Source organism: Glandiceps talaboti, chromosome 16, assembly GCF_964340395.1.
Source record: "Glandiceps talaboti chromosome 16, keGlaTala1.1, whole genome shotgun sequence".
Classification (NCBI taxonomy): domain Eukaryota; kingdom Metazoa; phylum Hemichordata; class Enteropneusta; family Spengelidae; genus Glandiceps; species Glandiceps talaboti.
In genome coordinates this window covers 7,806,463-7,832,860 of record NC_135564.1, presented here as the reverse complement: position 1 = coordinate 7,832,860, position 26,398 = coordinate 7,806,463, and the positions used below count along the sequence as shown (strand labels likewise).

The window sequence follows — 26,398 nt, the reverse complement described above, 5'->3', positions numbered from 1 at the left end:
ATCGGAACAGTGGAAATGGACCCAATTACTTTTATTTTGACTCGCTCTGGTTATAATGCTCAAGCAGTTAAAACAATTTAGCATTGAGTTTTTGAACTGTCTATAAGTCGACCTATACACAGACAAGAAGTATTTAAGCAAAATAGAAAGTACCGTCCAAGTCACACTTGATATTTCGCAGTGTCGCTAAAGAAATATTAGCTCTGACAATGGTTTGCGAGATAATTCATTGTAGTCTTACCCTGTAAGACGAAAATAAACTTTTGAAAAATAAAAAGATGAGATGTAATTAGCCCGTCATTGTCTATACTGCTGCGTACAATATAATATTAGACTGATGCCTTCTAGTCTAGTTCCTGACGACCGTATTTCGATTATGCACGAGCGTTATGAATGAATGAATGAATGAATGAATGAGTGAATCTTTATTTCACCAAAGTTAAACAATAACGAAAGAACAAAGACAAAAGTGTGAATACAAAAAAAAATGCTAATAAAATATATTAAATCTGGTGGGGACCATGGAAATAGGTAAGCATACCTAGTCGTGTCCATGATCCAACCTACTACTTAAATTATAATACTTGATACGAGAAATAGCGAAATACAATGTAACTACTAAAAACTACTATTTACAAGAAATGTGAAAATGAATACAAAGTGACTAGAGGGCTAATTGGAAAATGCGGATAAGTCTAAGTACAAAGAAACATTTGGCAAATAATCATTAAAAAAATCATACTATGAAGATAACACTAGTGTATAATCGGAATACGGAACTAGACTAGCTGCCTTCGTGCTATCTAGCAGTACTGTCGACAATTTTGCATTTGACATAAGTGTACTATTAAATTAGTACTTTTGCTAGGGATATATAATTTAAAAACCCATATAGTTGCAGCACAACAGACTAATCTTGCTGATTTGTATGAAATGAAAGTATGAAATCCAAGACCAAAAACCAGCATCTTCTTGACCAGAAATCTGAAGTCATGAGTTATAGATATTGTTATGATTAATCACAGTCCGTTTATCATTGTGACAGAGGGACTGTGTTGTAAACAAACCCACCGGAGTTGTAGATTTCCAAAGTTGAAAAACCAACAGAGCTAAAATTCTTTCTTTCCGACAGCAATCTCCTTACATCAGGAACTAGTAAATTAATAGACAAATCAATAGTGAATTCATGAGACGTAAATTTACATCATGAATTCACTATTTATATTGTATTCTTCGTACGTGCCCCTGTTATGATTTTTGGGTCTGTCGCACAAAGAATTGTCAAGTTTGAATATTGTAATGTATATTGTAATTACAGTAAATTATGATACTTACTATAAGAAAAAAATGTCTGCACATATATTTGTTTAGTGGAAGGTTATTGGCAAGTGTAGTGACAATACGAAGTTAATAATATATGTACATGCCGTATGAAGTTAGTTTGCAAAATATTGGGACTTTTCAGTGTAGCCCACTACACACGTACAGTGGATTCTTGTCTTCCTCTCGATAGCCTAGGTGTTATTAAAGTGGCTTCCTTCAAAATCATCGAAGCCATTGTGCATTTATCAATGCGACGTGTCTATGGTTAGGACCTGCACCATCACGACTGTAGTTTACGCTGAGACGGAAATAAAACTGTTATGTTGAAAAAAATAGCGGGCGTTTTGGATTTCCAAAATTCGTTACATCCGGGATATTATTTGTATGAGACTCTTCTTTTGGTGCGCAGTAATGACATCATTGAATGCGCAGTCAGAGAGGGGCGTTAAACCGTCGCCATTTTGGATTGGTTTGGATTTCTTCGAAGGGGAAACAAGTCAATTATCGGCGTAATATCAAGACCATCCTAGGTTTACATAACTTGATGTTATTTCTTAGGCATTCCTTTATTACTCAGTAAGGAATTAGAGGACTTAGTTTTTGTATCAGGCCTTCTTGTTACACTCAAAGGCCGATTTATATCACCCATACCAGGGATCAGAGTGCAGGGTGACAGGGAAGTCTTTGCTTGGTTTCTCCTCTTAGGTGATCAACGAAGAATATATAATGGGTACTAAGGACGACGAGTACGATTACTTGTTCAAAGGTAAGTACATGTATTGAGGACATAAATCAAAATTATTTGAGTGTAATTGTGAATTCATCACACCAGTAGAAAATATGATAAAATGACATAAAATCAGTTGTTGTACAAGTTCAGTGAAACGTAGACTGCCATGGCGTCATCTAGTCGTTGATCCCAACGGCCAATGATCACAGATATAAATAGTTTGCGTCGACGCAATTTAGTCTGGTGTGAGATTGTTACTTTTCACTAATTTGTGTACGTAATGAACGCATACCTTGTGATGATGTCTCGGCACAAAGTGCTTATTTGTACGACAGACAACTTCCGTGTTTACATAGATTTCAGTTTAATTGAAACGAAATGTTGACACTTGAATTCATCGCTAAAAATTGCCGGTGAGTCACCGGTTCCAGCGTGTCAGTTGTGACCCGATGTATTTAGCTGCCAATAACCTCCGATTTATTTCTCTTTACTTCACCGACAATTTGACAGCTAATTCTATTGAGTATAATGCTGGGTTTGAATAAAAAGTACATTGATGATTGAGTATTGTATATTGTTCTGAGAGTTATGCGGTCATTCACAGACTCACAAGACGACGGTTACACCCCCTGACCCCGCCGTACTGCACCCATATCACATTCCTGTGAACAAACTTTTATGACTATAGCTGAGAATTTCGAACATGCATAATTTGCAACGTCTGTTTGTATATGAATAGACATCCATGATATATTTTAAGGCATTTTCTTCAATGATGATCGTCAACATTTTCTGAGTACAATTCAGGACAATTGACCAGTTTGTTTTGTGACATAACTGATGTGATGGCATTTAGCATACATGTACATTAAAACTAGACTTTAATTCTAACCATCATTGTAGTTGGATATGCATATGACATTCAAAAAATGAAGACAATGTCAACTTTAATAGAAACCTTGTCTCCTACGATTTGAGATGAATAACACGCCTTCAAGATTGACACTCGTCCATTCAATATACATATGTTGGATGGAAGGAAATCACATAAAACAAAAAAATACAATCCAAAATTACCCCAACTTGTACAGTTTCAAGATTAAATCATTACACATAGTAAAATGCAATACAAATCCAGACTGTATTAGTATTACAGATATGGTCAAGTTGTATACATTTTAATGTTGACTGATGTTGAATATTTTCGTAAGTTTTAGGGGTAAGACAACCAGCATTCTATGTTTCCTTTCTAAAGTTCCAGGTCAAATTATAGAATTATTGTGGAGAAAAAAATTGGGGTTTGTTATTAGATCAATGATCATGGTATTGTATGACAAGGTCCAGGGTTTTATCTGTACACCTTGTGCTATCAATGTAGTGATGAGTCTGAGTGAACAATTCATTGTTAATATTAAAAGATTGGTTAGAGATAGCAAATAGGTGTGGTACATGTTTGGTGTTTGTTTAGACCGTCATTATTTGCATTAGTCACCAAAAAGCCTCTGTTGTCATCATCATCAAAAAAAACCCCTTGTTATTTGAAAAGACATTTTGCCACTAAATTATGTATTTTCCATGAAAAACTTGAAGTTATATGAATCATGTGAATCATATCAAAGGTGTCGATTTTGTTCTTATTACTTGGCAAAGTTTTGAAATACTGAAGTGAATAAACTTTGGAAAATTAACATTTCGCAATTATTTAAATCTGCAGACACAGGTATTCAAGTTTTTAAGGTCAGGGAAAAATTGATGTAGTAACATTGAAGTTATAATTGTAAATGTCAACTTGATGCTTGCCCTACACTTATCTGCATGTAATTGATAGAATATTTGTATTGTCGCGTATAGCTGGCAGTTTTGTAGTGCGTTCATGTTGAGTACTGATGCAAGAAAAGGAACCCCAGGCCATTTATTAAAGTTACGCACAGAAACATGGCACTATGCACATAAGCTGTGTTGATGGAGATAAAATATGATGGTGATTTTATGAGGGTTATGAATACTCAAAATAACATGAGTGGTGTTCTAAAATAGAGTGTATAAGTTGCAGGGATACCCATCATTGTTGTTATCATGGACAACCTTTGCCTTGCATTATTTGACATTGTTGAAATCACCTTATGTCCAAGTACACTGTCCATAAATGTATTATCACAGGAGAGATTCAATGAACATGCATGTAATCAGTAGGTTTGAAATTCTTTGGGAAGATTTCTTGGCGAGTATACTAATATTGTACTTATAGACGGACATTAATTAATGAATTAGAATAAAATTATGTATGATGTATTTTACCATAAGTAATACTAATATAGAAATTCTTGTAGACTACTTTCTTTGTACATTGTAATTACAAATGTAAGACACCCTGTATAAGAATTATACAATAGTTTGATATTTACTTATGAATGCATATTTGTAATCATGTGCGTGATTCTCTATAAAGGCAGTTTAAATTGCAATTTATACATGCATATACATGATGTATATGAAATGAAGACATTGTATTGTACATTTCATATGTGTAATTTTATGTACATTTCATCACATACCGCTGGGAATTTCACTATCCGGGTGTTGAAAATTGGATGAAAAGACAACAAAGTGATTTACCGTGTATCATTTTGCCTATAGGAAATCAAACTGTTAGGTATGTGCATAAAATCTGATATATGGTAGTAGAGAAGGAAATAATAATTGATTGTACATTTGTATTTGTTAAAGTTTGTTGACCTTTTGTGGAGAAGGTCACATGATTTTGCTGTATACAGTGTATAAAGTTGCAATGAATTTTAATCCGTATCAGTGCTATTGATTCATTTGCAGTTGACAAGTCTCTTGTATTCATTACCATCACTGCGAAATGTATGTACAAAATAATTTGTGCAGTTGTTGTTTGGAAAATTGTTACGTGCATTGTATATGTTTGTCGTAAACAGTGGTGTCTACAGTTTGTTGGGAAACTCTTTCAGATGTGATATTGATGCTGTTTCTGATGAAGTGGGGGAGTTCATTTCACGTAGATCCATAATTTGTGTTTACAGAAAACTGAAATTGGTAAATTTGAAATTATACTAGTTTCTATACTGGTAGAATTTCACTAGAACTCATGCTGTTGAGTCAAATAGCAAATCAAGAGTTACCAACACACGTTAGGCGTTAGGGCCAAAATAAGGGGAAAGGTCACACATACCATCAGACACCAAATAGCCAGCCAGGGTTCTGCAAATGCCAAATCCGAGCAAACTACATGTTAATGGAATGGTCAGGAAATGCTGATATAGGATATGTCCATGAACAATTTATTTATACTCAATAAAAATATATTACTATTTTCAATGAAAATGTGTAATGGTAATAACTGTACTGCTTTATGCAAATGCAAGCGATCATTGGTTTGACGATGTCATCTAATTTATTGTACATACAACATTCATGTACTTCTCCTTCTCAAGATTTCCAAGGGCAAATGTACTTACACTAATAGAGTGCTTGAAGTATTTGTAGTGTCTTATCTCAAACTCTTTGCTACTGTAGGGTATTAAGTAGCTGAGGGCTGAAAAAGGAAATTCCTTGCATCTTGAGGAAGCAAGATGGCATGGCTTGATTTTGATGATGAAAAACATGTAATGTTTGTTCATGAAGAAGTGTATTGGTATTATAGATACAGGTACATGCATGTTCATACTCAACACACTTGACAATTCTGGCCACAGAAATGATCTTTTGTGTGTGAATTTACATGTGAATGAATGTGAATTATGGAACTATTCCAAAACTGTTTTTGATGAGGTTAAGAAAATGGCAACGATAGGAGAAATTTTGTGCTGATATTGTAATTTAGCAATGGAACCTACATGCATAAGTCACAGGTACACTGCATATATATGTGACATACCATGGGAAGTTTGATGGATTTTATGCAAATAATGCCCCTAGACAATGTCAAAGTACGTTTTGTATGAACATTTGTATAGACATTTGCATGTGTTATGTAGTGTTACACCACTGTATATACCTGTATTCATGGGTTCTGAGGATGTAACACTGTGAAATGTTATAATGTGATGTATACTTGTAAGGCTGCTCTGCAAAACATGGAAATGATGGCTTGGTATGTATTTGTAAACCTGGCTGTGTTTGACTGTTGTAGAAATGGGGAATGCTGCATGTAACACTGATATGACATAGGACTTTCACTGAACACAGGAAAGGTTGACAATCTCTTGGGAGTCTGAAGTTAGCTTCTCAGCTATGAATATGAATGAGTAAAAGGAAGTAGTTTAGTCAGTCATTTAGGAATTGGCTGTACAAGAATGTTTGTCATGCAAACAGTGTACTTAGAGGAAGTAGAAATTCTTCCAGTGTACATGTGGAAGTAATATGTCTAGATAAATTTCAGACTTGAATATTGTTCATCTACATCTACATGTACCTGTAATAGAACCAGCTTTGTGAATAGACAACAAAATACAAACCTGTGTACTATATCCACCTGTATATGTAAGAACATTAAATTTCTAAAGCTATTATAAATTGATAAAACTGTGTGTTTTAGGAGTATTTATACCAAAATGATTTGAGAAAAGGGGATGTTGCAGAGGGTGTTGACAGGGGAAGTGATAAGTCGTGATACCTGTATTTACATGTGTTTGATATCTCCAGTATTTTATCACCGTTCAATGATGTACTTGTATATAAATAATTGCTACTGTCACACTCCTGTCAGTGCTCTTGGGAAAAATTCAGAATTTTTCCTTGATTTATTTAATATTACCATGATACTCAAATGATAAGACACAATGTACATGTATGCATGTTTGTCATAGGGGTGAAGGCTGTTTGAAAAATTATGCCTTGTTCAAGGACTTAGTATTAGTAAGATTATGTTCTGTCAGAACTGATAAATTTATCACTGCCAATGATGTATCTATTAGATGTGCGAGCCATGAATAGTGCAAGGTAACTGAATTGGTAAAATCTGTCTAGCATTTTCGGAATAATTGATGAACATGCACGGAGTTGTATGGGCATACATTTGGGATTCGTTTGCTAAGTTACAATAGACAAGAGAGAAATCATAATTTTTTTTTTAGAATATTGAAAATAATATGTACATGTAACAAAATTATTATAATAACAATTGTACATGTATGATACATAAAGCTAAAAAATGAATGTGTCTGGATATTTCATTGTATTTAAATATTTTGTGATTTGAGAAGGATGCACTCTTTCTGTATTGCAAGTTATGAAAGTAGTTTGCTCCAGAAATCACTAGCAGACAAGACTTATGTATTAGTGTACAGTATTTGATGTGCACGTACACACTAATGCAGCTTGTCTGAGGAAATTACTGTACTGTTTGGAATGTAGAGTAAATGTGGCAGTTGATGGCCTTGGGTAAGAAGAACTCTACTTCAAGGACAAATTGATGATATCGAGCAATGTTTATTTCAGTTATGATGGATTTCAGTTTTTTTCGGTGACAGGTCTGACACTTCACGAAATATATCAGAATTCATCTTATATCATGCGTGTCTTTTTAAAAACCAAATAGTGTACTTTTGCTGAAATTTAGACATGTTAGAAGAGGAGGGAGAAGTCTTGTAGAAATTGAGGTTTTATAAATGGCATGTATTTCGCTAGGTTTTTAGAACCCAGTCCCAAGGGATAGAGAAAAGGAAATAGGGTTAGAATTTACACTGAAGGACAAGTGTCTAGTCAAATATCTACATTGTCCAGGAAATGTGTACATTTATCTATTAAAGTGCTGGAGTTGGAGAAAACATCACTGTAAATAGTGAAAATGATGCTTCACACTATTTGAAATAACCATTGGTGTGAAATCGTTGCTGTAACAGAAGTGTTGGTGTGAAAAAGGGTATTTGAAAATGAAAAGAGACAAGTCGTTACATAATTGAGTTAACTGTGTTAGATCTAGTGAGTAATGGGGTGTCTTAAAAGCCAACACTGATAATGTAAGCTATTTAAAGAGAACACGTAATGATTTAAAATGCCCTGATATTTGATATATTGAACAAAATTCGTTCCAGAAAATAACAAATTTTGGCTCAGGGTAAGAACAAAATCATGCAATCTGAATATGTAATTAGGATATGCAAATTTGGTACTGGCTCAAGGTAATAATTACATATTCATTGCTTTTGAATGATTTGGGTATTTCTTTGTGCCTACATAATGTAACTCCCAATGTGATGATTATATTATGAATATTTTGATTTCTAATCTAATTATAGATTGGTATTTTCCCAGTAATTACAGGGTAAATGCTATAATTATTATGCTTAGCCAGTCTGTAGTTGCTGGTGGCAAGATAAAAGTAAATGGGAGATCTTATCATATATATGGCCTAATAGGTTTTATGATGTTATATTGTTCAGCCAATAAAACTTGTACAGACACAAGAGAATGGGGAACCTCAGAGGGTATGAAAACATACAGAATGAATCAGTGTTGCAAAGAACTGTACTTTGTCAGTTTTAGAATTGAGGAGTCGATATTGAATATTTTGCATGAATAGTAAATGATACTGTGAAGTTTGTATACTCTGTTATACATGTAGATTTTGCTTCAGTCACTGTACCTTTAAAATGGAAAATAACAATTTCCAGGGTATTGTGTATTAACAAATGGATCTTCACTTATATGTATGTACATGTCCTTGTTGTTTTTGCTTTGGTTGGGGAACCCTGGTACAGAAAGACTGGTGAACCTGGCAAATTTTCCCATACAGTGTACCACAACGTTGGTGTGGAACCATGATAAAATGACTGGGGGGAACTTGAGTAGATCTTATCTGCTTTTGGCCTTTCATAAAAACACTGGTACTAAATTGAATTACAATGCAGGGCTTGAAATACAATAGTCAAGTCAAATAGAACCACTACATCATCATGTTTCTGACTACCAAATTTATACATGTAGGGTGGTAGTCTGTGAAATCAATAGAAAATTATAGTTGAAACTGTTCATTTGATAAAATCAGGCTATCCAGTAGAAGTAGCCTTGCAGTCCTGTGCCTTCAATTCCTCTCCTAACCATAATCCCGTCATTTTGTTTCTGCTTCAGTTGTGTTGATTGGTGACTCAGGAGTGGGAAAGAGTAACCTCCTATCCAGATTTACAAGAAATGAATTCAATTTAGAAAGTAAAAGTACCATTGGTGTAGAGTTTGCTACCCGTAGTATTCAAGTAGATGGCAAAACAATAAAAGCACAGATATGGGATACAGCCGGTCAGGAACGATACAGGGCCATCACTAGTGCGTAAGTATTTATTTTACAAGTTGATTTCATGTAGTATATACAGTGCGCAAGCACTCGCTTTACAAGTTGATTTTACAGTACAATACGGGCCATCGTTGGTACATAAATACTCACGGTACAAGTTGATGTCTGTAGGAATACAGGGCCATTATTAGTACATAGATACTCACTTTACGGGTTGATTTCATGTAGCAGTTTGTGTGATAAATGTGAGAGCCTAAGGCTGCTTAAGTTGTAGAGGGGTTATTGTAAATGCATGCAAGCCTTCATGCTTGTGGAAGGTATATGAATTATTTATTGGATCACTTTTTTGCACTTTTATGAAAAGTTAGTATTTCTATAGTGTAAATGTTCCAGTCTGAATGTACCTGTATGAACATTGCACTATGAAAAGGGTTCAATTGTGAGAAACATCCCTAGGGGGGTGTGACACCATGTTGAAATGCAAACAGGGGGTGCCAATCTACATTTGAAGACCTTGATGCTGGTTATACATGTAGAAAGTCTGCAAAGAACTGGCCTGAGAATTGATTTCTTTTTTTGTGTTCTTTCTTGCAGATACTACCGTGGTGCTGTTGGTGCATTACTTGTTTACGACATAGCCAAACATTTAACTTATGAAAATGTAGAGAGATGGTTAAAGGAACTGAGGGACCATGCAGACAATAATATAGTTATTATGCTAGTGGGCAACAAGAGTGATCTTCGACATCTTAGGGCAGTACCCACAGATGAGGCAAAAGCATTTGCAGGTAAGATGCGTTCTGTAGTCCCCCTGTATTGCACCCGCCTACAACCCCAGGTAAGATGTGTTCTGTAATCTCTCCCTGCATTGCCCCACCTACATGTACAACTCCTGCTCCCACCCCTCTATGCTAGCACCTTCTCATGCAGGTAAGGTGTGTTCTGTAATCTCCCTGCAGTAGTGCCCCCACCTACAACTCCAGCTCCCACCCCTTCTATGCCAGCACATTGTCATGTGGTCTATGTCCATTTTGCTTAGGGGATGCTCATTTCAAAATTATACTGTAGACATGTGCTTTGAAAGTCCCAGCTCTACTTATGATTAAAAATTTGGATGACAAAGCTAGAGAAAAAGGTGCTTCTGAACAAAAAAATGGTTGTATGTAATCCTCATGAATCTTTGATACGATAACACTAATGTGAGAACCTTAGATAGTAATATTTTAAATTGAAAGTAGTTGCCTTACTTCAACTAAAAATTTGAAAAATTCATGATTTGAAAATCTCAAGCAGAGTACTACATACAGGAGGTAGAAGACAAGAAATGATATGAAAAAATGATGTCCCATGCAATTAGCAAATTGATGATAACTAAATGTATAAGAAATGTACTTTCAAGTGAAAAGGTTCCCGACTTGAAAGATGGATGTACTTTTGAGTAGAATGCTTGCTAATGGCTTCCTTTTGTACTAGTAATGGTGTATGCAAAGTCTAGCTTATGTAAGTACACCATGTAAAATCTGTAGTCTCTGAAAAGGATTAGTTCACCACGGAATGTAGGTTTTGTCTACACCATGGTGGCAATGTAGAAGAGGTTTAGTAATCTCCAGTAAGGGCTATTGTTCTGGTTTAGCTATTTAAATGAAAAGATATGCAGTTTTAGGTGTGAGGTATCATGTAGACCGAAATATTGTCAACGTTGTGTAATTATCTTTAATAATCTAGTGTTGATATGTAGCATATGGTTGACAGAAGCACCAACAGTGATGAATCTGTCTGTCTAGTTGTCATGGTGATCAAATCTTTCAGTCTAGTTGTCATGGTGATCTCTTTCCTCCTCACCCCTGAAGACATTCTTGGCATCAATAAAGAGTATTTTCAAGACTTCAAATTGTGACATCCTTGAATTGTTGTGTCAGAGGCCAAGAAATTGTTTTCATTGTCGTTTTACTGCGAAAGCTGATAATCTTGTCTAAGTTAGAATTTTGGGTTTGATGTGATGAAAATCTTAGATAATACTGTGGAGTTAATTACAATATGTTAAATGTTGACACAACACTGCTGGGTTATTACTTTCAAAGTATTAAAATTCAGTGCTTGTCATGTATGCATGCCCAGGTGATGTACATTTTGTTTGTTGACAGACATTATGCATTGCCTCGCAGTCACTCTTACCCATCGCAAGCTCTGACCACCATCATTTGCATGAAAGTTCACTTTGAGGGAAAGGTCTTTTGCAAATTTGTAAATTTTTGCCCAGCAGCAAATGTTTGTTTGAGCGTCCGTACATAGAAGTACTGGGTAGATTCCCAGTTTTAGACCCAGTGGCAAATGTGTATGAATCAGACAAACGTTGCAGTATTAATTGAACAGTAATTGGTTATGTATATTTGTGACTTTAGTAATATTATTTGATGAGTGAAGACTTTTGTGAAAGTGCCATGAAATTTAGGACTCAAATTGTCTCTCCTAATCATGTTTTTTTTCTTTTTTTTCTTCCTCTCCAGAAAAGAACAATCTTTCTTTCATTGAGACTTCAGCACTGGACTCCACAAATGTAGAAACAGCTTTTCAGAATATCCTCACAGGTGAGTCTCTTCAGAATGAAGTTTTGTCTCTCTACTTCTCCCCCTCCCCCCTATGTTCTAATCCTTGGCTGTAACAGCATTGCCTTACAGTGTATTTATAGCATGCAGAGACTGCCTGAGCCTTCATTGTGTTACGTGTTTCATATGTTAGGTACACAGAGAACATGGGTTGGTACAGTAATATTAAAAGACACACTCACTGCTAAAAGTACTTCAATATTTTCCATATAACTTTCACTACTGCATGGTATGTGCAGTTTTCATGGGTATGCATTCATGCTCATGACATTGTAATGCAGTTGCATGTCGTGCACAAGTTTTTTTTTTTTTTTGCCATTCCTTGCTTTTCCAGTTTTTTCTTCTTTTTTGTTTTGCCCTTCACTTTTTGTGATTTTGTGTCGTCAATAAATTCCTCATTTGTCTTCATTTATTTTTATTTTTCCATCTGCATGTGTTTTTTTTTCTTTTTCCAGAAATTTATCGCATAGTGTCACAGAAACAGATCCGGCAAGGGTCGGGTGAAGCTGACGATCTCAAAACTGATAACACCAAACCAATCCACATAGCACCAACGGAAGATGACTCTAGCAAGAAGAAAAACTGTTGTCAGCCTTAAAACCATGTTTGCTCAGCTCATCCAACTTGCCCACCCCCATCATTCCAAATGCTTCAGTCCATGTTGTTATTGACATGCTTGATGTCAATGTGTATTGCTATGTAAATAGAGAGAAACCATTTTACTTGTGGGGGTGATTGATCACCTTGGATTATTTTTTTGGGACGATGGGGAAGGGGAAGTGACATTTGATACTGTCGTTTCTAGATATGAATGTCAAGTTGGCAATTGTGCATTATACATATAATAATGAACTTTTTTTGCCCACCATTTTAGTCAAAAATCAATTGTAAAAGAAAGGGGGAACAATTTTTTTTTTTGAAAATATGTTTGAATTGAAATATCTGTGTCTTCTTAGTGATTTTCTCGACCTTCTCTGGGGTAATTTGTTGCAGAAATTTACCACATTGTGTCACAGAAACAGATTCGTGATGGGGGAAGTGGCGAGGACTCCCCCAGCAACAACGTGGAAACCATTAACATTGACAAAACTGTCGACACAGAAGCAAAGAAGAAAACCTGCTGCCAGAACTAGAGTTTGCACCACAAGTAGCAGAACAAAATAAGAACAGAGAAGTTTGTCCTTTTCTTTGTAATATTATCATAGAATGAACACGTGGCAACAGATATTATCAATCAGGGTCAAAAAAGCTGGAAAGACGAGAAATCAATTTTTTTTTGAAAAGTCAAGATAAGTCACACTTGTGATTAAAACTGTTGAACTGTAAAGGTACATATTTTTCATGTGTTCTCTCACCTTTCCAGCTTCCATGATCCAATTATCACCTATTTAAGAGAAGAGCATTTAAATTCTATAATGGTAAAGACTAAGTGGCTTATACCAACACCAGGCCAACAAGTTGAGATCTTTCTACGTGTATATGTAACATGAAAACACACTGATTCTGTGTTTTCACAAAAAAATAATGGTCTCAGTGGACGTATATGTAATTTATGTTAATCAGCCTCTAGGCCAGTCAGACTGTTTTGTGTGTATAGCGAAAAAAAACCTGTAGTGATCTGTATTACAGTCTCTGTAGTCATAGGGCAGATGTACTTTGATTGGGAAAACCTTTGTCATGTGAATATGTGTGTGTGTTCTTTGAAATAATAACTTGTACATCCTATAGTTCATTTCAACTCTTGAATAATAAATAGTGCTTACATTTAATTACCAGTCTGTGGTTGTGGAGTCAACGTGTTCGTGCGTACTTGCGTGTCACACATCAAAGACACGACAGATGTTTTGCATCAGTTCTGTCCTTTTATTGCGCCGAGATGCATATCTATTTTTAGCACTTGCGAAGGATTATGTGTTGCACTGGTGGCGGTCACCTCATTTAAGTCGTAGGGGAGGTAGGGATCTGTGATTCGTCAATCGGTGTCAGGTAGGAAATGAAGCTAAATGTAATGCAGGCAAATGTCATATCCTTTTGAAAATGGACATGGTTCTGGTCGTTTGCAGTCTTGCACGACAGTTTGTCGACCAGCACAGTTAGCAGTCCTGCATTACAGTTAGCAGCCCTGCATTACAGTTTACAAATACCTAGATTGAACAGATTTGTCATTTCTGCTTACATAACCATGTAAGTTTGCGCTTGTGGTTATGTTAGCAAAAACAACGATGGCTCTTTCAGTCTAGCAGATACCCAGTGATGATTGTGTTGAATTCAGTATGTGTGATATTATTGATACAGAATTTCGTACTGTCTGCACAATTCAATACAGGTAATGTTTTGTACTCCCATATGAAGACATTTTTACTACAGTGAAAATCATGATGTAACCCAAAACCTCAACAACAAAATACCATGTTAGAAATTATAGTGCTATGGACGATTATTTAGACGGGAACCACAGACTGGCTTTACAAAACCTTTCTAAATAGTCTGCCCTCTAGTGTTGAACTAGAGTAGTGATGAGTATCTACACATACAGCAGTGCGTATCTAGTTTATCAGGTGATGAGAAAAGATAGTAGCAGATAATTTCACTCTAATCATTGTTAAGATTAAAAGCATAATTTGGCGAGATTCCAGTCTCTTTCTGGCAAGCCAGAACATGCATTTATTGGTACAAGGATAAATGATGACAAAAATTCATCTTGGAGGGAACGCAACAAAGCATTGCTGTAGAGAAGACATCGTTTTATGATAATGTCCATTAGCTTCATCACTAGAGGGCGCAATCACTGGTAAAGGCTATTGTCATGATCACATTAAAGGATTCGGGAAATTTGTAAATTATCCAGCACATTGACTGTGAAAATGAATGTGTGAAGTTTCTAATGGGGATGTCAGGAAAATTTCTAGTATTGAATATCCAAGTCCTATATCTAGTGGGCATGAAGTTTTTCCCAGTGTTATTTCAATGAAAGTTTGTCGACTTTTACACTAAGATGTGCATCTTTTGGCATAGGGATATCCTATACCCTCCCAGTTTAGAACGGAACCGACCTGCAAACCTCTCAAATTTGACAGCAGCAGCTTTAAACTTCTATGTGTACGTGTGTATGTGATTTATGTGTGGTTCCATTCTGATTAGTGGTCTGATCTCAGTGTCGGTGTGTACTGTGTGGATATGACGTCTCGCAGCCTTGCAGTTGATATTTTATTTCATTACACTGTCCGGAAACAGTCTCGCAGCCCACCAACAAGCTCTTCCCAAAGCTAACTTTTTTTGACAGATGAATACACTTGAGAAAATAGGAAGGAAGTGTTGCAGATGACCATTACATTCATAATTAGTAATGCCAAATTTTGAATTCGCACATTTCACCTTTCTTGATGATGGATGCTAAACTATGAATTTACTTGGGTAAAGAATCGAAAACTGATCGAATAAACCTTGTAGTTCTAAAGTATTGAAGTGCATGTCATAGAGGTGAGTCATTCCCAAGGGTGTGACTCCATGCTTAATGCATACAGGGGGTGCCGCTCTACATTATGAAGAACTTGATGGTGGTCCTAGAAAGCTAGCAAAAGAAACACATTCCACAATAAGCACTGCGTGATTGAACTGCACAGTTGCCCGGAGATGCATGTCTTCAGAAGTTATACTAGTTGTACGATTTTTTTCAGTGTCGGTGTTTAATAATCTCTCTGCACCAGTGATTTTGAGAGTCGTTTAATTGATGAGTTTTGTTTGTTTGCTAAAATGATGCAATGAAATGTTCAGATATGGAAAACAGTTGCCTAGCAACTTTAGTTGAGTGATTGATGAGTATAAGATCTCAGTGTGACTATAAAGTTTGAGGTGGGGGAGGCATGCCTAGAAATATGTACAAATTTTGTCAGCTATATTTGCTATGCTTTGACGCATTTCATTTTTTATATAGAAATTATTTACAGGGATTTGAATTTAAAATGTTCACAGTTTTAGTATCTGCTCTGAGTTTACACAGCTCTTTTCTTTTTCTTAGCAATCAGTCTTAACATAAGATTATAAACAAAATAGGACTTTTTGGTCATTAGTTTATGAATTAATGCAAACTGTTTTGTGGATTCAGTTATGCAATATCAGTGTCATTTAGAGTTAGAGTGCCCTCACACATCAACCTATTTCACTGTAGTATGCAGTAGCACAGTTGTGGCAAATAAAACCAAGGATGTCAGAATGACATGTACCTTGCAGTCGTTTGTGTTATCTCTGACAATATCCCATATAAAGTTTCACATCAACACTAAGATAGGGATACCTGTACCTATTGTACCTCAAGATGTTATTCACCCTCAGATAGGTGTACCCCCTAGGTACGTATGAAATGAGACTACTTGTTTTTCTGCCAAGGTGCATGATACTAGTAAACCAGTGTCTCCAAATGGGATTACAGACAAATTCACAGACCTTTTCAATAAATTGCACCCCCAAGTGGTGATGTATAGCAATGAAATGGACAACAAGATGAATGGTATTTTGTTATGTAATCTGCATGACTAACAAAATCACAGCTCTCAATGGCAAAAAAAGATTCAATGAGATACTTTTTTTCATGGAAGCTTGATCTCAAATTTTATGAAATTGGTGTCTCCAATTCCGTCAGCCATTATCAATATTGCAAAGCTTTACACTTTCGGGGCGCTTTGTTTTCGATTATGTCGAGCTCAGATTACATTCAAAACCATTACTATTCTTGAAACACATAGGATTTACAAAGACAGGAATGCTTCTTGCAAACTGTCTTGATGTGTATATTTCAACCAAAAGATCGCTCTGGCATGTAATTCTGTATTAAAACAGTCTAGCAACTTGCTGACTGTAATGCATCATATTCCAGTCACCTTTCTGTTGTTGAACAGCGCCCCCAGTGGCCAGACTATACAATCTTTCGAATTCAGAAAATTGGAATATGATGGTTTGGCACACTTATTTAATCAAACATGACAAATGTTAGATCTGTGATACAAAATTGAATCTCTGTTGATTGAATAATGTACTTGTATTCTCAAATGTACACTTTAAAATGATTTCATAATACCTGACGAAATGTAATTATTGTAAATTCATGATCTTTGCTTACCTATCAACTTTGCTAGCATTGTATTTAGTTAAAATTACACCATGTTGGTTTTCCTTTCATCATAAATTTTAAGTTCTCTTGTTGGATAAAACATAACTAACCTAGTACCTAATGTAAATTTATTTTGCTTGTATTTTTTTTTTCGTAGTCACAAATTACAAACTTATTAAGAAACAACAACCTTTAATATCCCATGTACGTACATCTATAAAATTTGGTGCTTGCATATTCTGAAAAAAACAAACATTTTCATTGAATTGTAAAGTTAGGTCAGATGACCCAACATGGCGTCTTTTAATCTTTATTTTCAGATACATGGCCAAGGCCAATGTCTGCGTAGTATTTGCATTATTTTCATTTATTATTGTTATAAGTGTAATTTGTATTTTTATTCAGAATTTTTGTTTCTTTGTACTATACTATTACTATTACCTGCACATATACATGTTCTGACTATGGAATTAAGCCTCGGCTTTGTAGATTAGGAACCGCTTCTCCAATAAAATTTTAATTCCAGATGAAATTGTGTTTGCATTGTATTTATTCACACAAGGACACAAAACATGTTTTTACAAACACATCCATGATTGAAATCTTGGAACATGCATTTTGAAATATATTTACGAAGAACAGCAATATTCCCTACACTTCAAATAAAATGTCACCCCTCCAATAGGTGCCTTGCAGTGACCCTATAACAGTCTTGTGGTACACGTCTGTGTCAGCAGATGTATCCATTACTATACTGTGCGTACACTGCCAATAAGTTGATGTGGAAACAGACCTGTCACCGAGTCTGTCTTTTCGACATGTGACAGCCTGTGTTTACATGACTGTATACATGGATGTGTACAGGTATTTGCATATACAAATGTACATACACTTAAAAATTAGAGTACCATTTATAATTAAAGCACTGAAATATATACAAATTATACCCTTGCATACATACCTGTGCCAGACATGTTACATGTTCATGAGTACAGCTCTGCAATCTCGCCAAATTTACAGACAATGGATTATAAACCAACCTTTTTTTCAAATACCAGTTTCTGCATTTGGCCAAGATGTTACAGGCTAGGCATGTTCTGTACTCTATCTAGATTTCACACCATTTACATTTCCTGGACAAAAGTTGTGATTTGAGGTGTACAAGACAATTCCAGATTTCATCTCATTGAATTGTGCCTGAATTAAAAAATGATAGTGTAAATTTGGGGGAATAATGTCTACACTTTTAATAAAGCAAAACTAATGTGTTTCTGATAACTCAACCACCCACTGACCCTAAACATTTTTTAAATGCAAAAAGGTAAAATTATGACAATTTGCTTCTATTTCCCTGTAGATTTTCTAGCTAAAGCATCTTTGATTAGTTTAAAAAATAAATCACATCCCATAGAGAAACAATGTTTTTTTTTCAGCCTATAACAGAACAGTCTGCATATTGTGTTCGTCTTCTGAATCACATAATTGTCTATGTTTACTTCTTTTACACATCAGCTGTTACAGAAGTATCGTGACAGAGTATCTTGTCTTTGGGTTGAAGTAATTAAACAAAATGAAAGGTAAAATAAAATGAAATTCTGACCTACCTACCTAATTTTTCTGAAGTTGTGTTATCAGAAACAATCACTTTTCTAAATTTTTGCCGAATGTCATAATGATAATACTATGATAGTAAACCTGTAACATAGGTTTTAGTTGTGCACTAGAAGTCAAGATATACATTGCCTCAATTTTTTTTGTCAATCACCATAAAATTACCTATTCCTGAAATTACTTTATTTCCCCCCCCCTCCCCAGTTAAAATATTTGTGGAAAATGATGTAAAAATTTAATAGAAAATTATTAGTAATTAATCAATTTTTACACACTGTTAAAATAATTATAATTTTTTTTCTTCCAAAAATCTGTACAGTGTAAATCCAAAGTGAGTAACTTCTGTATGTTCCAAATGTTGGAACACTCACATTCAAAGTACTGTTGTCATAGTAATAAATGAACACAACAACAAATAAACTAATGTAGAACACAAAATACATTTTGCTATCAATGTAGACTAGAAGATCAGACATTGTTTCCATTTGTGTAACCATTTGCTACACCCATGACTGGAGAACTGCTGCAGTGCAGAAGATCAGACGTTTTCAATTATGAACCCATTTGCTACACCCATGACTGGATAACTGCTGCAGTGTAGAAGATCAGACGTTTTCAATTATGAACCCATTTGCTACACCCATGACTGGATAACTGCTGTGGCATTTCCATTCTGGTTTGGGGCTTATGATCTGAGTGCATGTGGTTACATAGGCAGAAATAGTGACCAATCTTTCAGTCTACTTATGTCTATCACTTCTACATCATATATCAAATGTTAGTATATATACTGGATAAAAATTGGGATTTTATAAGTTGGAAATTCCAGACAATTTATACTGATAAAATTAAAGTCTGTGCATCTCGAGTAGTACCTGAAGTTAACTGAATCCATCATTATTACTAAACTACACACATAAAATTGAGAAAGATGCTTGTATTTCATGATAAACAACACATTAACCCTGAAATACCCCTGAAATCAATATTTATTAGCCTCTGTCGTAGTTCGAATGCGTGAGCTGGCAAATGTTCTCTTTACACAGCCTGCAAATTTGGCTATTACATGTAAAACACAGTGATTTTCATGGATATTATGCGTAGAAGCTGATTGGTTCAATAAGTCACATGATGCCTATGTTATGTTGATTAAGTCATATAATGCCTGGATGCGACTGTCAGCTGTATATGGAATATGACCTTGTACAAATAACCTTGAATGTCAACATGTGATATGCTAATTTTATGCTAATATGTACTTATCCTAGAGGCATGACCAAAAATACTGATTTTTCAATACCAAGTTTGCAGGCTGTGAGGTGACGACACTTGCTAATTCAACCATCCAGCCATCTATGGAGGTTCTCCATTATGTTTATATGTAAAATAGCAATACACATATTTCCACTGTTTATGACTAATTCTAACACTATTATATTAAATACCTCTCTACCTATTCCTTACAGGAAATATTTACATTTTAACCCTAAAATTTGAAAGCTCATAAAATAGAAATGCCCTTGGAAGTTTGATCTGATATTACAACAAAAACATATTTAAAATATTTACAATAATTTTACATCCACTCATTGTGTCAGTCAAACATATTAAAGTGTAATTTTTCTCTGGTAATTTGAAAAATATTTAGTAAAATTCTGAAACTACAGAACAATCACATTAACATCACCTGTATGACAAGCTAGAAATTTTTCAATGAAAATATAAGATTGAAACTTGTATTGTTGTACTCCAAGGCATGTGTTTAGTTTCATGTCATTCTTGAAGTAGACGAGTCAAAAACAGCCATCGTATTTATTTTGTACTATGATATAACTTGTACTTATTTATATTTGCAATATGGTTTACCTTCAACTTGACATATATATATATAACTGACCCGATGACACTCTGTCAATTGGGCGAATGCTAGTCTGAACTTCGGAAACCCATTGAGTTGAGATTTGTTGAGACCTTCCAATTTTCATTTGTGTTACATAGTTGGACGTGTCATGAATTCATGGCATCCATTATTGCTGGCTGGAGTCAATATTTGAATGTTTACATGCTCTACATCTGGTCTAATAGTCCCTATATGAATACTGACATACAGCACATCTGGGTTTAATACATGCTTTACTTGAATATATACATACCACATCTGGTTTTTGTCTCTAACTAAATTTTAAAATACTGCACTGCATCTTGATTTGATCATAATTTGAATATTGATGCACAGCACATCGGAGTATAGAATTTTGTTTGTATAATGCTTGGTTAATTGATAGGCATCCAGACTCCAATTTTGAATCATTTATTAGTTATCTCAAAAGTGTTAGAGATATGGAAATTAGCTTTGTAATAATCTAAACTTAATATATATACACATCCCATGTTTACATCTGGTTTTGCTCATTTGAATAATGATATGGATTAGCATATTGATATATTTGCACCTGGGGTTAATCTCTGTTTACTATGATAATATGTTTGGTATATATATGTTGACTCTGGGGTATTCAAGCTAATAACAAAATTTGTTACCATGACAGCAAAACTATTTTTTGACAAAATGTCATGAAATTGTAATCAGTGTTAACGTTTACAACATTTAATTGTAAACAACATCATTCATGGATCAAAGTGATGTAAGACATACATTTGAATATTACTTATTCTAAGCCTTCTGATTGGTTGTCAAATACTGGGTTGTCATAGGCTGTTTTAAGTTCAGATTGGTCATCATTTATAGCATTAGTATCTATATGGTTATCATATATTACATTATCAGGACTTGACTGGTTGTCACTGGCCTTGTTGACATCTGATTGGTCATCATTAGGAAGATTGACATCTGATTGGTTGTTGTGAGCAGGAGAAACTTCTGATTGGTCATCAATTGTGGGATTAACATCTAATTGGTTGTCATTGGCTGGAGTATCTTCTGATTGGTTGTCATTAGCTGGATTGACCACTGACTGGTTGTCATTACTTGCTTCCCATTGTTGTTCATATGATGGATTGGCATGGTCTTGGTTGATTGGTGGAGGGACACTCAGTGGTTGATTCTCTGTTTTCTGGTCCACTGTGTTTTGTCCCCACACTTCGTATTGTCCTGTTGATTTGGTTGTGGGTACACGTGATGGTTGACGAGTGAGGACATCATATGCTGTTCCTAGTTCTGATTGGTTATCATTTGCAGACTTGACAGCTCGGTGGTTGTCGTACATTGAATTCACTTTCCCCATTTGCTCATATTGTCCTGGTTTTTTGGTACTTACGTGTGAAGGTACTCTGCCTAGAACATTGTATGCATTACCAGTTTCTGATTGGCCATGCAGTTTTGTGTTTAATTTATCTTCACCTAAGTACGAATACTGATGAAGATCTGGAGACTCCTTAGGCGGTTCTTTGTTGACTTTAAAGCCAACGACATCATACTCACCAGCCAGACTAACTTGATCTATAAGAAAAAGAAAAAGATTGCATAATGTATTATGTAAATTCGATGGCCGAGAGCAATAAAAAAAATGGCTCCTTTCCTTAACCACATGGGAAGTATGGTGTTCTGTTCTGGGCTATCAAATGCATCCAGTCAAGATATTTCAGTTCAATCATAATGTTCTAAAGACAAGTAACTGCCAAACAAACCAGCATGGATATGTAGTGTTTGTAATTTATCAAACCTATTCTAAAAATAAGGGTAGTTTGTCTTGTGTGTGTGTGTTTGTGTGTGTGTGTGTGTGTGTGTGTGTGTGTGTGTGTGTGTGTGTGTGTGTGTTTGTGTGTGTGTGTGTGTGTGTGTGTGTGTGTGTGTGTGTGTGTGTGTGTATGTTTATGTGCGTGTGTCTGTGATTTTCATACTTACTTTGAAGTTTATGAACATTGTTGGTTTTCTGTTTCAGTTCTATGTTGTCATATTGATTTGTCATGGTAGGTTCTAAATATGGTGACTCAGCAGCAACGGCAGCCTGCTTCCTTCTCAAATCCTCCATACTAGAATATGGTGTGTCCAGTTTATGGTAAGGACCATCTTTGAAGCAAGAAAAATAAGCAGTTTTTACTCCTCAAATATGTCAATCTTTTGTTTACATTTAATAATAATAATGCTGGTTTTTATAATAGCGACGCTTTTCCACACTGTGCTCAAAGCCCTGCATGGACCAATAACAGCACATTAATGGCCCTTATACTTCTTCAGCTCCCTGTAAGTGCATAGTATTAAAGCATCATATATACTTCTACATATCCCCAATTATACAGCTGTGTTCAAGTTGACTGGGACACCCATATGGCTAACAACTTGCAAAAGGACTGTTTTTCACTTACTTTTCATTACCTTTAAAGCAGTATATAGTCTGTAAGGTACGCCATGACGGGGCGCCCTCGCACATTGGTCAACCTCTCTAGAGCTGGCCAGTGAGGGCAGAGTGACACGACATATCTTAAAGTCTGATGAAGTATACCTCTCAAAAATGAAATTTCGTTGTTACTTTGTTTAAGAAAATCTGAACTTATTCGCACTTAAACTCAGAAGAAAAACAAGCAGAACATAATATTTCTGAATAGAGCACACTTTCAGTGATCTGGAAATGTATCCATATTAAACTTCAAAATGGCCATCATACACTGTGTTAGGAAAAATACTGCAAACTTGGAAACTCTCACTTGTAAGTATTTTGACTTACTTTGTTGAAAAAATGTGACAATAAGCAGTGGCTAAAATGTCATCTTGTATATAAACACAGTGTACCAGGCTTAGAAACACAGTGTACCAGGCTTAGAAACACAGTGTACCAGGCTTAGAAATTTGTAAACAGTAGTCTTTGAGAACTAGATGAAGAATATAAAATTTTCTATTGACGAAAATATCTACGTTTACAGAAATAGATTATTTGAAAACAAGATGAAGCACATCAAATTTCTGTAACGATTTCTTTATTTGACAATACATTTAATATAAGTGAGTGTGACTCACCTACACTGTTTTCACCTTTACGACTACCTGAGAAATCAAACCGGTTTGCGTTGTCAGGAGGTAATGGGGGAGGTGACAGATTATCTATCTCATCCATTTCAGGAGCTGTCCGAATAAAATCAATCAAAGAAAGGCTTGATTTACATTGTTTACTGTTCTTGTACTAGTGCTGAGCTTGCAAAGCTGTTACGCATCGATGCTATACATCTCTACCTTCAGTGGCGCCATGTTTGCCTTTTTACAGAGTTTACATTACACATTCACCATTATGAGTGGATACTATGACATATAACGTTCAAGGTGTTGATAATAATTAATTTATAAATAGAGTACAAGTAACTAACTCATTTCTGAAATACAATCTGTCAAATTATGATTATGTACAATTCCACCAAAAAGCTAGTTCAGCACATAGACATTTAAAGTTTATAGTTTTATGTTAACCAGCATTCCTGTACATACTTTGTCAAAATCTGTTCCATTGATCTACAAATTTCACCAAACAGGAATAGTTATTAAATTTGTGTAGTTTATGAAAAAAATCTGCTTGTAAATAAAATTCTTATTGATTTATATGTCAACACTATGGTTTTTCAACAAAATTCAACATAGTCCCCACTGAATGCAGAGTTGTGTTGAAAAGCTAAACCGGAAGTTGTGGAGGGCATTGAACTTTTCACAGCATCACAGTGTAGAAACTTGCTGTGCTTGTATATCTAGTTTGACAATTCCCTTTTCTATTGCATTGACTCTTCACTTGGCGGAGTCTATTTGTAATCAATCTACCCAAAATAAACGATGTGTACTCACATTTTACACCAAACGATGAAAGTTCATCATAGATTGGAGCATCAACCAAATTAGGTGTATAGGAGCCCGCTGATCCATCTGAAGTTATTCGGTCACGGCCACCAAATTTTTTTGAAGATTCAAAAAGTGGGTTATCATGCATCATGATGTATGGCTGATTATGTCTTCCATTCCATGGATCTGAAATATTTTGATCTTTGTCAAGTTCTGGTGAAGGCAGTAAGTCCGCCTTGTGCTTCTGTTTTTTATCTCTGCGGTACCAAACAAAGAATACCAGGATGGCAATGATTACCAATAGAATAATAATGGCAATCACAACTCCTATTATCATAGAAGTTTTACTTTGACTGCTCTTTCCAACGCCACCAGGTTTTGGTCCACCTATAAAGATACACAGAAAATATACTTTTAAAGTCATTTTTTGTTGACATTCCTAAGTCTTTATTTGTTTGTCAGTATATCAGTCAAGACTATGGCATGAAAATTTAGATACACTCTTATAAATTGCACTCTACTAATTTATACATAGCAAGTCTATCTGAAGAAAGTTGTGTGAGTGCATGTGCATGTTTATGTGCATGTGCATGTGCACATTTATGTGTGGTTGTTGTATATGCATGTTTATATATATGTGTGTGTTGTGTTGTATGTGTGCAGAGCTAATGATCTGGTCATGTCTATGGGTTGTGTATGTGTGTGTGCACAAATGCATATTTATTTTCTTTGAAGAAAATATCCCAGACAACTAAATAATTGCAAAAAGGTGATAGGTCATGAGTTTATCCTAAAGGCAGAAATACAACAACTCAAAAACAAAAACAACAACAACTTCCTTAACTGTCTAAAATATAAACTCTCTAACCTATATCACACATTTTTCCTGTCCATCCGTCGGTACAATTACATGTTCCTGTCACATGATCACACAGGTTACCATGGCAATTGCATTCTTCGCTACATCTGTAACCATAGTATCCTGGTTTACACACTGAAAACAATTGATGGACTTTTGATTAGAAATGGGGTAAACACAACTCAGAATCTATCTGCATAAAACACTTTACATAATGCTCTAAAACTTTTAGGAGAATGGAGTTAGATAAATAGATATAGTGGATGGCTTTGAGATTTATATAAAATATCTTTGCTATCTAAAATTGTAAATCTCATAACTCCAATGAGTCGATGTCTAAAATGTGTCAATATAATTGGCTTTCCACAGTGACTGCAATACAAGCTTTGTTAAGGTAATAGAGACACTACTGCCAGGTTTCCATAGTAACACCCACCTTCTTTACAAAAGTCTCCCATGTAGCCATCATCACAGAAACACTCTCCAGTCACATGATCACATTCAGTGTTCAGTTTACATGGACAGGCAATACTACAATCTTCGCCATAGTAACCACGAATACAACCTGTTAGAAATTGTTTTTCATTCAAATTGTTCATTTTGTTACAGTAACATTTAAGTATTTAGGTATTATACATGTAAATAATTGAAATCTCTCAGAGAATTGGCTCATAAGGTTGGTACTCAAAAGAAAGTTTCTTGATGATACATAACAATTTGAAATTACATTTTTTATGTTTATGTTTCAGTAATGTGACTGGCAATGAGGTCGTGAACAATTTCTCAAAGATGTTACTCAGCCCAACCCCCTCCCTAGTCTTGGTTACCCAGACTCTCACCACTGGGGGCGCTGCCTATGAGACCGTCACCACAAACGAGCCATCCCCATCATCCAGTTCATTAGGAGTAACTGACAATGATTACTATTGCTCATTACCAAGATGATATGGTGAACAGTGAACAGACATAACTGCATGTCTTAGCTGAACCATGTCCTTCCTTCCTCACTCCATCCCTATCACTGTGTTCCTCAGGAATAACTGCAGTGATTATAAACAGTTGTCTATGACGATATGATGAACAATTTGTCCAAGATGTAACTGAGCTGAAAACATAGTAAAATATCTT

The 26,398-nt window shown here is 35.3% G+C and overlaps 2 protein-coding genes across 4 annotated transcripts in view; one reads left to right on the top strand and one right to left on the bottom strand.

The window, feature by feature from the left end:
- Positions 1 to 17,542, top strand: part of LOC144447515 (ras-related protein Rab-11B-like) — a 17,729-nt gene extending 187 nt beyond the window's left edge. Inside the window, exons 1-6 of one of the 3 annotated variants that reach the window (XM_078137562.1) lie at positions 1,759 to 1,853; positions 2,029 to 2,089; positions 9,149 to 9,344; positions 9,903 to 10,096; positions 11,816 to 11,896; positions 12,370 to 13,050. In XM_078137562.1, coding sequence (XP_077993688.1) covers positions 2,050 to 2,089; positions 9,149 to 9,344; positions 9,903 to 10,096; positions 11,816 to 11,896; positions 12,370 to 12,512 — 654 coding nt within the window. In that variant the 5' untranslated portion in view covers positions 1,759 to 1,853; positions 2,029 to 2,049 and the 3' untranslated portion in view covers positions 12,513 to 13,050. Of the gene's footprint in view, positions 1 to 1,758; positions 1,854 to 2,028; positions 2,090 to 9,148; positions 9,345 to 9,902; positions 10,097 to 11,815; positions 11,897 to 12,369 lie in introns of those variants that run through there. The other 2 variants (XM_078137561.1, XM_078137560.1) reach the window with 2 other exon arrangements.
- The window catches only part of LOC144447512 (uncharacterized), a 26,343-nt gene continuing 16,975 nt past the window's right edge, over positions 17,031 to 26,398 (bottom strand). The window contains exons 20-25 of the mRNA XM_078137556.1: positions 25,707 to 25,835; positions 25,280 to 25,405; positions 24,418 to 24,798; positions 23,608 to 23,712; positions 22,498 to 22,662; positions 17,031 to 22,092 (exon numbers count right to left, since the gene is read on the bottom strand). Of these exons, the coding sequence (XP_077993682.1) occupies positions 21,302 to 22,092; positions 22,498 to 22,662; positions 23,608 to 23,712; positions 24,418 to 24,798; positions 25,280 to 25,405; positions 25,707 to 25,835 (1,697 nt within the window). The 3' untranslated portion in view covers positions 17,031 to 21,301. The remainder of the gene's footprint in view (positions 22,093 to 22,497; positions 22,663 to 23,607; positions 23,713 to 24,417; positions 24,799 to 25,279; positions 25,406 to 25,706; positions 25,836 to 26,398) is intronic.